Source organism: Ostrinia furnacalis, unplaced genomic scaffold (assembly GCF_004193835.3).
Source record: "Ostrinia furnacalis isolate ACB-3 unplaced genomic scaffold, ASM419383v2 OfSCF0822, whole genome shotgun sequence".
NCBI classification, from domain to species: domain Eukaryota; kingdom Metazoa; phylum Arthropoda; class Insecta; order Lepidoptera; family Crambidae; genus Ostrinia; species Ostrinia furnacalis.
This window is the reverse complement of record NW_021131061.1, coordinates 13,800-25,825: the sequence shown is the minus strand read 5'-3', so window position 1 is coordinate 25,825 and position 12,026 is coordinate 13,800. Positions and strand designations below refer to the sequence as shown.

Sequence of the window (12,026 nt, the reverse complement as noted above, 5' to 3'; positions counted from 1 at the left end):
CTGTCCAGCTGAGTTAAAACTGTGATCTCTTCTCTGAAGTACATCGTTTAATAAGCCCAAACAAACCAAACACAATTAAATAAAAAGAAAAGATAGTTAAAACTCGAAAGGTTAGTTAGGTGAAATTATTATATTCATACGGTTATATAAAAAGAAAAGCAAGTAATCTTTTCGATTCCTTACCAATGACAATGTTGTCCCCAATAGTTCACCACTGAAACTAGCGAGCGTGAGTCGTATATCGGCCTAACTCCGCAAAACTCTTTAATGAGATCTCGGATTTATCTCAGGGGCGCTTTGCGAAATCACTTAGGGTATATAATATATCTCCATACAGCGACATCCCTCGATTACATCGCGCGAATAAGCTCGGAGCTTTTATATTTTGTGTTTCAGGCTAAGGCGGCCTCGGTCTGGGACCCATTCAATGTTAAAAGAACTTTTCAATGTGATCCTCAATTAGATTACGGTTTTAAGTGAATTGAGCGATATTTTTACGGATTCAGCGGAATAGGTACTCATAAAACGAACATGTATAGGTATTTTTATTTTTTACGGAATAAGAAGTCGAATTCAAAGATAGGTAAGTATTTACGTTGCTTGGAAACACATTGCGTATCGTAAATAGTGATCTCATAATAAAGTGCTATCTACTATTTTAACTCGCATGAGTTGCAGGCGTTGTTACATTTCAGTTACCTATTTTGTGCTGGAAATGAGAATGGAAGTGTCTTCCTCGCTGTTTTCCGACTACCCGCTATCGGATATCTCGACGTGGGCCTTCAATCTTGAAGACTTGTGACACGAAGCCATTATTAGACGTCACCTTAGATAAGTGCCAAATCGCTATACTTTTTACCCGATTGTATGCTAGCAAAGTTATGTTTTTCACGTATTTACAGATGAAGTAACTATTTATTTCATCTTTAACTACCTCCTTATTTTATTTTTGGCATTAAATTTCTCAACTGAATTTTAATGTGGTTAATTATATCTCAAAATACAGCGATATTTTCAGTAATTTACGATACATTTTAATTAACCACAGTCAGTAATTTCCATTAATTAGTTCGAAATAATATTCTCTGAAACGGAGAGCGATTCACGAAAACATGAACGTTAATATGTTAAATCAAATAAAAACCCACATAGGGTGGAATCTTATCGTGGATTAGGATTAAGTTTGTTTGTTAATCATGTGTCTACAATCTGCTAATTTTTTTGTCATCATTCTTCATCTACGCGTCTTTAATTTTTCAAAGGCAAATAAAATTCTTATGCTCTTTCTTTAGTAAAATAGAAAACTGTCAGTAGAAGTAAAAGTCTATTTTTACTAATGCATGTTTTTTTTATTCCTTTTTTTATACTAATATCCAAATAAGTTTCCACTGAACATTGCAATCGATTCTCACATTTTATCGAGCGAGACAAACGCCCTAATGGTACGATAACATCCACCCTAGACTTACAAAGCGAATTCAATTCTTATCGTAGGGCGGGATATGTAAAGTTACAGGTAGCTACAGGAATGATATCACAAAATATAACAGAAGACAAACTCCATACTAAACGCGCTCGAGCCACGCACACATAGACACCGCTCTAGCAAGACTGTCTTGGACGAATGCGAGCGCGACGTGGCGCGACAGACGTTCGCCACACGTTCACTGTGGTTCGCTTGAGTCACGCGCCGGTCAACCGCCTGTGATATTATTTTGTTTTGCGAAATTGACGAAAATGAGTGAACAGAAAAAGTCGTATTATAATTGTTCGGTATTTGGTTGCTTAAACTGATCATTAAATACCGAATTTTAATTTTTTAAATTACCAGTTGATTCGGGGAGGTAAGTTATTTATTTGAATTTCAATTGAAATTGAAAGCCAACTCAATTATTAGGAATATCAAATTGTTTTAGAGAGGTTTTAGGAATTATTGGATAACTAGCTTTTGCCCGCGGCTTCACCCGCGTGAAATTTAGTTTGTCACAGATCGTCATAAATTATAGCCTATATGTTATTCAGGGTTATAAACAATAATACTGTAAAGTTACATCAAAATCCGTTCAGTAGTTTTTGCGTGAAAGAGCAACAAACATCCAGACATCCAAACTTTGGCATTTATAATATTAGTTGGATAATAGTGTCACTCAACTAAATACTACTTCCTTCTTGTGTATTTGTTTGCAAACTATTACTATAATAACGTACTAAATATAAATAAGTATACGTGGATATTTGTTATTGTCTTTCTTGCATAGTATTAAGAGTAACATTTTTCTATCTTATCGAAATAAACGCAACACATGACAAGACAACCCTAGCCGAGCGTGCGAGCGAGAGAGGTATGCAAAGCGAGGTACATACCTACATGAGTTTACCTTCTGTTATATTTTGTGATGATATTGTGAATAAAAGTATACAAGTAGACAATCTCATCACATATAGCCTTTAAGGGCGGACTCTTTTAAATTAGGCGTTTTGAGCAGGACAGGATTGTCATTTTTATTCTAACGCAGTTGTGATACAATATTTAGTCAGCAAACGGACGACAAACATCCGTCTCAAAATGTCTAATTTGAAAGAGCTCTAAAATAGTCCTTGTTTTCAAACAAATCACGTTTTCTTTACCTACTTGTTTTAAACATAATTACAATATTTATGATTAATACCAACGTAGGTTGGGACTATTTAGGAAAACGGATTGCGGATAACAATATTTTTATTGATCCGCCAACCGTATGTTACCGTCAAAGATAAATCGCTTGATCGGCCAAACCGAAAGAAATAACGATAAGTGTTTAGAGTCTCTTTTACCAATAAAGCAAGGAAAAAGCGTTAACAGTTTATCTTAGGCTGAGTTGAACCACCTAACTTTGACCGTATCTATAACGATAACCGGCGTTTTTTGTATGGATTGTGTCAGATTTTTGGCGATTGTCAAAGTTAAAGTAAGATGGTGCAACCCAGTCTTAGTCTGCCAAAAATATTATACCTACCGGGGAAAACTAGCTAATCTGTAACACGTCTTTTGGCACTGTTCACATTCGCACACAAGTGGACGCAGATCCGACGATACCACCTGAGTCGCGGCCATTCTTCGCCTGATACCATCTAACCGGTGCCTTCAGCTGGATGAGACTATTAAACACGTTGAGAAAACAGATTTGAATCAAGCTTTATTCAAATAACAAAAGGCTTTTATTTCCACTTTATTTAAAAATGGTTTTATGATAATGTTGTTGTGTATGGACGATACTCAGGCCGTATTATGAACATATAGTTTGATACACGAATAGATACTCAAAATTACTGATTTATCGCAAGTTAGCGTTATCAATGCAGTTGGTAAATATCTTAGAATAAATAAATTCGTAAACAAGTCAAAATATGTGCCACTTCGTCCTCTTAAAATCCTCTCTTACATTTGGACTCTCGGACGCTTAATTTCGCGAATAATTTACCCGTGTTTGCGAAAAAGTTAACGATTACGGAGGAAAAATAATGCGGGATAAGCGAAGAATTAATGTTTTCGAAAACAGCGCATCTGAAATGAGGAGTTTATTCCTTTCGAGTTCATTTTCGCCCTTTTTGGGAGCCGGCAGAGTAATATCTGTTTACAAAACGTTACAATGAATTCTAAGATGAAGATAATACCCAATGGAACAAAATAATGTTTACCTGCTACCTATCTCTTTGTGTAAATAATATGCCTCATATAAGTACTCGTTCTATTTTTGTTACTTAGTTTAGTTTAGTTTATAAGATTCAACCAAACAAGAGTAAATATTAATCTCAGAATAAATCGTTAGTTTTGACTTATTTCCCATTCTGAAACTTATGTCAATGTGTCAGTTATACGTAATACCAGGAGTTATTCTCGGATAAAAGTTTGGTCAAATCGGGCATAAGTCGCAGAATTATACTAAAGTAATTTGAAAATTATAAATAATTTGAAAAAATTGAACTGCCTAGGGCGGGGAATTGAACCCACGACCTTCCGTTTGCCGGGCGACTGCTCTTCCAATTGAGCTTAGTTAGCTTATAATTTTCTAATTAGTTTGAGATGCAACTCTTAACGCTAAAAATTAAATAACTGTACTAAAGTAGATGGATAAGTAAATAGGCATGTATATTTTTATAACTTCAGATATAATTCCAAATATTGAAGCTTAAAATGTTCACATTTCTTTCGCAATCTCATCCTAGGTCGACCTTTCCAGTTCCCACTACCTATGAAAGGTTATAATTTTATATCCCACTTCGGAAAAGTTGGAAGTGTTGTAGAATTCGAAATGGCAGAAGCAATTCCGCATAAGAAAGAGACGGCTATATCGCCGCGGTCCCGGCATTTGCCAACTGCACGTACTGTATCGAGTTTCTCGCACTGTGTCCATGGTTCGCCGATTGACGATTTTTCTTGTACAAACGCAACAAACTTCATGGTTAATAACTTCGTAGCAAACTTCATAATACGAGTTATAATGCATTTATGGATAGTGTTTGTTTTTTTTTACATATTTTTTAATTTACTATTGACTTAGGTATTCTTTCAAGTGATCCGTTTGATAGTTTTCCTCCTATCCCCTAAAAAAAACTTCAGTGACGACGCTTTCTTCCTTCTTCTTTTATCGTGTGGGTTCAGAGTTATTTCAGACTAGTCCTTGAGTTCATCCCAAAAAGTACTCGTATTCAAAAAAACTGTTTCTGCATGTGTGTCCAAATCTATAATAAACTTCCTCAAGATATTAAAGAACTGTCCTTTAATCAGTTTAAGACCACATTGCAAAAGTGGCTTGTCGCGCGATTATTCTACTCTCTCCAAGAATTTTTAAGCTATAGGAAATAATCAGCAAAAAGTAATACCGTAATGATTATATGTAATATCAATATTTCTTCGATATATTTGCATGCTATTGTTGATGGCTGGATAGGTGATCATATTTTGTTATTTTCGACCTTCTGTACACCCTATTCAAAGACAAATAAATATTTCTATTTATAAATAAATAAATAAATAATAAATAATAAAACCTTTATTACCAAAGATTACAATATACAGCTTACTAGTAGTCCCCAAACTAGGTAATCCTGTATCTTGGGGACTTGAGTTTAAGATTTGACTTATATTATGATAACAGGTTATGTTACAGTAAAAGTAAGGAAAAAATACATAACAACAATGGCGCATAATGGTGGTGGTGGTGGTGGTAGTGGTGTGTGTGTGTGTGTGTGTGTGTGTGTGTGTGTGTGTGTGCGTGAGTGTGTTTTGTATGTATCCTATGCCAGTATCAGATAACTGTACTCACTAGTGATTCAGTTTCCGCATAATTAATTTTCAGAAGCCACTTTTTCACTTTCAATTTAGCCAAATTTGCGCTAAGGGTTTTGATGTCACATTTATTCACAACTTTATTATAACAAATTTCTATTTTCTATTTCATCATTAATCAATAATCACATTATATGACCAATATGGTGGCTGCATTAAGCTGATGCTGATTGAAAAGCTTTAAAACTAGGACAAATTGTCTTTCAGAAACTATAAATAACGTAAATATTTAAAGTCGTATCGGCTGTTATAACGGACACTCATTTACAACCTAGGCAACCTGTACAGCTTTGTTCTCGGATTCCATACTCCGGCTTTTATACTGGATTGTTTGAGAATGAGCCCCGACCGTTATATCTTTATTTCTATTCAGCTCGGATACCGTGTTTTCATCTTAGGATTTTGTGATTGAAGCTGTGTTGATACAGCTGGCTTCATAAAATAATGCTAAGCGTCCATTGAGATTTTATTAATATTTTTAATGTTTCAGACGGTCGATTGTAACTTTAACTTGTTAAAGAAAATTACACAAATATTATTAACCTACTTATCACTCGTATATTGGCTTAATTTGAGAAATAATAAACCTAAAGTTCACAATTCTACTGGCCGTCTAACCGTTTCTATTGAAATATTATGTACTTACCTTCTTAAAAATGGTAAATGGTACGCGGATACCATGCTTTGATTTTAATTAAATTATTTGTTGTTTAAGGAATTACTTCCTATAACTTTAATTGGTTTTGGATACGGGTCAGTAATTTAATTTTAAATTGTACTACTTCTTCAGAGCATGTCAACGTAACTTATTTTCCCAAGAGTCTGCTAGTTAGGGGCCTCTTAGGAAGCAAAAGTTGTAGGTACTGTTGATGTTTTGGTTTATCTTTGTATTTTATTCGAATACTAGTGGCCGCCCGCGACTTCGTACGCGTGGATCCCGTTTTACCCCCTTCATCTATCTTACGCGGTTTAGATTTTTTCATATTCGAATATATTGGTAGGCTCCAAATATAGATAGTCCTACTAACGCTTCTAAATAACATCTCCGTGTACCGAGAAGTGAATTTAAATGTAGTTATTTTGTCAGTAACAATTACAATTTATGCAAAATGTAACGATGTATTATTTTAAAATCAGTAGGTATTGAAGTCTCAGGCATCATTAATAGTATCAGGCGTTACTTTGCGAAAATCCATTATTAGATATTAAAAAGATAAGATTACTTAGCTTTAGATTTCCGTCAGTCGTCGGAACGCAGCCGAGGCGACAACATCAACTCCTGAGGGTGCCGCGTGGAGCAGTGAAACGCGTCGAGGTTTTTTGCATGTCGGTGTTGGCACTAACTAAGTATTGCATCTGTGCTGCATGGAAATTGTGGGAGGGCTCCGGTGTTTCTTGCATTTGCTTGTACAGACGACAGCATATAAACATCAGACTATTCATTTTCGTTGTAAAATCGCTCTTATCGCAACTACGTAAGATACCACAATGTTTACGTTGACGTGCGTAAATATAGTCGGTGGACGCGGGTAGTGTGGTTGGGTACTTGTGGCAGGTAGTGTGGTTCGAAATCTTAAGCTAAGTAATTTTTATCTTTTTAATATCTCAGGCATTAGAGTAAAGTTTTAATAATTTCTCCATAAAATGCGTATCGACACAGTCAACAATACAATGTACATATTTGCTCTGTTTGCAATCTTCGAGTCACTAGAGTAGGTCGCGACGCGTGCGCTCATGCACGCGCGCTCGCGCGACGGAATTCAAATAAAATGAATTTCTCAAAGCCGACAGGTGATCCGCCGATTGCGGCGTGGGCGATATGAGACATACTCGTGTCAGAGGTGAGCGAGCTACGAGAATGTTTTGATGGAACTGCTTGAGGTGTATAATAACATGTCTCGTCAATATTTTGCATACTAATGTTGCTTGGTAGTAAAGGAACTATCTTCAAGATTAGGCAGGAATTGATTCCTAGGCTCTTAACTTGATTCTTGATTAATACAATCACATTATGACATTTCTAGTTTAAACTTACTCATAAAAACTAAAGAATAAAACATTGAAACCGACTTGGGTTCAAACCTATCATAGGACGATAATGGGAGCAAATATCAACAGGCGAAACTTTTCTATACACCACCTGACATGTTTTCTTTCCCAGGAAGAAACAAGTCAGTGGAAAATCGCCTTAGAACAATAGAGGTTTCATCCCTCCATTACAGTAATAACAACATTACACATCCGCCGTTGCCGAGTCATTACCTGGGAAATTATTTCCCCCCAGACCCTCAGGTGGTCACGTCCATCCCCCATTCCATCCGTAGTTTAGTTTTGTGGCCTCCGAGAAATCTATTTTCAAGCAAACGCAATCGAATTACCAGTTCTTGTGGGATAACGGGAATTCTGGCAAAACGTCTTTACATCCCGCTCGATACGTGAGCGGTTGCTAAAAGCCGGGTGTGAGTCTTAGCAGAGGTTTTATTTATTGAATGGGCTCTTAGGCCTGAAACGCTTTATACTGACTCAAAGGACGGCATTGGTTTTCCTAAGTATTTCTTTAGTGGCAGTGAACCCGTGTTAACACCTATTGAATTAATATGTACCTATGTAAACCAAGCTCAAAGCTTCGAATTTACATAGTTTCATTTTATGTAAATTATTTAACTTCTTATAGTACTAAAATCTTATATCTACTATAACTTAATATTACATGTATTATATTCGGCTAAAATAAATAACTTTATTCACGTTTGTATAGAGAGATAAGCTCTCAACACTGGCGTAGACTTCTATGTAAATCTATGAACGAACTGTTACAGATAGCCCTCGCNACCATTTTTATCGCAGCACGTTACTCTTCAATAGTGACATTTGGAATATGTCATTGGTGGCGCTGCAACTAGTTTTTATAAACTGAGTGAACCACTGGTCTACTTACATTGCTAGAGGGGATTGCCTGTCAGTTCCACTCCTGTTATTTCTGCTCTCTGACTCAATGTCAAGTGCACCGATTCACGGAACCCTCAATGCCGCTTGCCAGATCCGTAGTTAGGTCCAGACGGCCCCAGATGTAAATAAAGAACGATGAAAACTACTTATTAGGAAAATAAGTTATTTTTTGGTTGCAACCCTGAAAGCTTCCACTAAATTAAAATACATGTTGTTTTGAGATTTATGGAAAAATAAAACAGTAATTCTTGCATTGGAGTTTGGAGTATCCTTTACATCGGGCTCCAAGGCCCAGAGTGGGGCCCCTACACAGCCCTTATTACGCCCCTGCCTTCGCCTTCAAACACAGGAGCGAAAGAAAAGTCGCCCGTTCCAGATATTCAATAACAAAAACAAGTGCGTTGACTTATTTTTTTGCACGTTGTCGTTTTCATGCTCTATATTTAGAGAGAAAGCTCTCCTACATACAAAGGAACTGAAAATTGACCGGTAACGTTTCAATGGGGCGTTTTTGGCGAGAATCCAAAGTCTTTGTTTCCTTCCTTATGATTTACAGCGATTATATTATAACTAATTTGGCTTTGGACTGTGACTAGATGCGGTGCAGGCGTTCTTGTCGCGTTTCGGACGTATTTATCGTAGTTTAAATGAGGAGAGGTAATTGATTACATTGCGCTTGAGTTACGTTTCATCTTCGTTTCACGGGAATGACACTATGAACGCACATAGTTTGGATAAATTAGACGTTGACGCATCAATTTTATGTGTGACGTATGCGCTGATTTACATTCTAATAAATGATTACGAGTATTTATCTGTGAATGATTAAAATAATCGCTAACGACAAAATTAAATGTCAATATCATTACACATGTTTCGAGATACGGTTTGGTGATAACATTTTTTGTATTTACTTATCTCTTATCTAATTATTCGGGGAATATTTATTTATTATTTACTACGGTCCTGATAAAAGATAAAAACGTGGCTTTGACATAATAAAAGCGAATTTCGTACGCCAGTTACACAACTGTAGTCGCAGAGAGATAAACTTAAAAATGCATCAAGAAAATGGTATTATTTCTAAAATAGTGGTGTCCTTTTGCCTGAAAACTTTTGTACTTACATAGTTGAAACGCAATCGATTGTATGCGAACGATCTATTAGGGAATTCTACTGCAGTTGTATACAAATTATTATGGTGGTAAACGTATCCTGCTGGCAAATTAGTTTGAACATTTCGTTCTGTCTTGTTTTTTCGCCTACTTCTATTTATTTGTTCACGTCTGTTGTATCGTTCTAATTCCCATACTGAAACTGTCTTATTCCTCAGTTAAAAGTTATCCGACGATTTAAAAATCTGTCCTTAGTCGATAGTGAGTGAAGGAAGAGCTAATAACTGAAGTGATGAGTATCGTCAAATGTGTAGTCGACAATATTATAGTAGTTTTAAGTAAGTCCCACTCAAGCGCAGTCACACATTATTTATTCTGAACAGCATTTCACGAATCATCTCTTCTATACTTGATAATTATGTCTTATTTTTAATTCCACCATTAGCAATCATTGTGAAATAGTCACAACAACTATTTGCAACACACAGTTGTTAAATGACGCATAAAATTAAATTTAAATGTGGTTTTCTCTCATGAGGAGGCACACCCACTATACTTTCTCACTCTGCTAGTTTATTCAATGTGTCATGGCGTAAATATTTCAAAAGTCAAAAGAAGTCTTCCGCTACCGCGAGATTCTATGTTCTTTAAATTCACCGTTTAGCAAATAATCCCCCATTCTTGGGGCAAGTCGATGGGGACTTACTATTAGCATTGAATGGAGATTTGTGGAAGAAAAGTTCACAATCCCCCTTTGATGGGGCGAGTCGATGGGGATTCTCTTTTAACACTGAACGAGGATTTGTGGAAGAAAAGCTTTTGATGAATTCCATTCATTAAATGAGTATTTGTGGAAGAAAAGTTCACAATCCCCCTTTGACGGGGATTAGTGAACCCGTTTTATTTGACAACCTTGTCACACACAATAAATATTATTTTATTGTCCCCAGGAGCCACAGCTTTATGGTGCGCAGCCGGCGCCGGGCACTTAGGCATAGTGAAGCGACTAGTGCGCGCTGGTGCAAATGTAAACCACGCGACCAAAACGCTGAGCACGCCGCTTCGTGCTGCGTGCTTCGACGGACGCCTCGACATCGTGAAATACCTCGTGCGGCATGGCGCCGATATACACAAGGCGAACAAATACAATAATACGTGCCTCATGATAGCAAGTTATAAAGGCCATCTGGATGTGGTAAGTGGCACGCTCATACACAATATGATCACACGCAAGTTGCACACCAACTGTGTTTGGATTGCAGGCACTATGTATACAGTCTTCTCAATCAGCAGTGCTGCTTAAATGGTATTCTATATTCTTGAAAGACCTAACCTAGCGTGGCGCATACATAAGGTGAACAAGTACTATACTAACACTCGTGTTCTGGCGCGTCCATGATTAATTCCTATGAGGTTATCACCCGCGCAGTAAATTTAGCAAATCTTCCGATGACTAAAGTCTATTTGCTAAGACTACATAGGACTATAAAGTTCGTGCAAACTACAGACAGGAGATTGGAGAGAAGACCTAGACATGTAGAGGTTTTGGTCTCTTATGATTAGACGACTTTAAAATCCACTCCATGGTGTTTTATTGTTAAGAGCTTATAGTCTGGTCTACGAGCACGTAAATTTGTCCAATAACCCCAAGCTACCCATCCTTATCGCGTAATTATGTTGTTTCGCGCTCGCACACTCACTGCGGGTGCCCGTCGCACAGTCGCGACAGCAATATAGTGCACGCGTTACACGCGAGCGATAAAGATGGGTAGCTTGGGGTCATTGGACAAAATTCTACGTGCTCACAGACCGGGCTTTAATCTATCCAAAATACTCATCACTAATAATCGCATGGCAGGTTCAGTTTCTCCTCGAGAGTGGCGCGCGGGTGGACGAGCGGGCACTATGCGGCGCGACGGCTCTCCACTTCGCGGCTGAGTGCGGTCACGCGGCGGTTGTATGCGCGCTACTCGACCGCCAGGCTAGGATACTTACCAACGAGAGCGGTGCGTGTTCTATTCCTACTTTATACTTATGCCCGTTTTCACCATAAATCCCTAATTTTTAAGTGACCCCTATGAAAACACAATTCATATTAAGTCTTACTATAGGCATTGAATATTTTCGTCTTAGAGACAAACTGCCATCTTGTAGACCGAGGAGAGTTGTGACATTGTAAATTTTTGGAAACCTAATAATTAACTCTATCAGCGAACTCGCAATAACGCGGATTTGTTAGCTCAAGACTTCAACCACAGAATAATAATAAGTACTACGTACAGAAGTTTTACTTCGCGAAGGTATTTAAAAAAATGTATGCTCAATGTCATTAAAAATATGGTGTAATTTAGCTTGTCTCAAGAGTCAAGCAAGTTTGTCAGAAGTTTTGTTGACAAACGTCAGTGATCGGTACTGCGCCGAAGCTATAGGGCTGACTTCGGTAAAATGATGTGATGGTGCCNCGCCGCTGTTTTCGAGAACCGGTATATTTGATTTTACGCATAAGATCCTGCCGCTCCCGCGCCGCCGCCGCTCCCGCGCCGCTGCCCGCTAAACTCGAGGCTGAGGCCTTACAAGAAGTAAAAGACAGCTTCTACCGGGCGTCGGTGGTGGAGCTACTGGCGGCGCGGCCT

The 12,026-nt window shown here is 37.7% G+C and overlaps 1 protein-coding gene across 1 annotated transcript in view; it reads left to right on the top strand.

Annotated features, from left to right (window-relative positions):
- Fem-1 (protein fem-1 homolog B) overlaps window positions 1–12,026 on the top strand; it is a gene marked incomplete at its 3' end in the record, with an annotated part of 33,050 nt that overhangs the window by 9,620 nt on the left and 11,404 nt on the right. Inside the window, exons 3-4 of the mRNA XM_028300919.1 lie at window positions 10,344–10,588; window positions 11,252–11,399. Of these exons, the coding sequence (XP_028156720.1) occupies window positions 10,344–10,588; window positions 11,252–11,399 (393 nt within the window). The remainder of the gene's footprint in view (window positions 1–10,343; window positions 10,589–11,251; window positions 11,400–12,026) is intronic.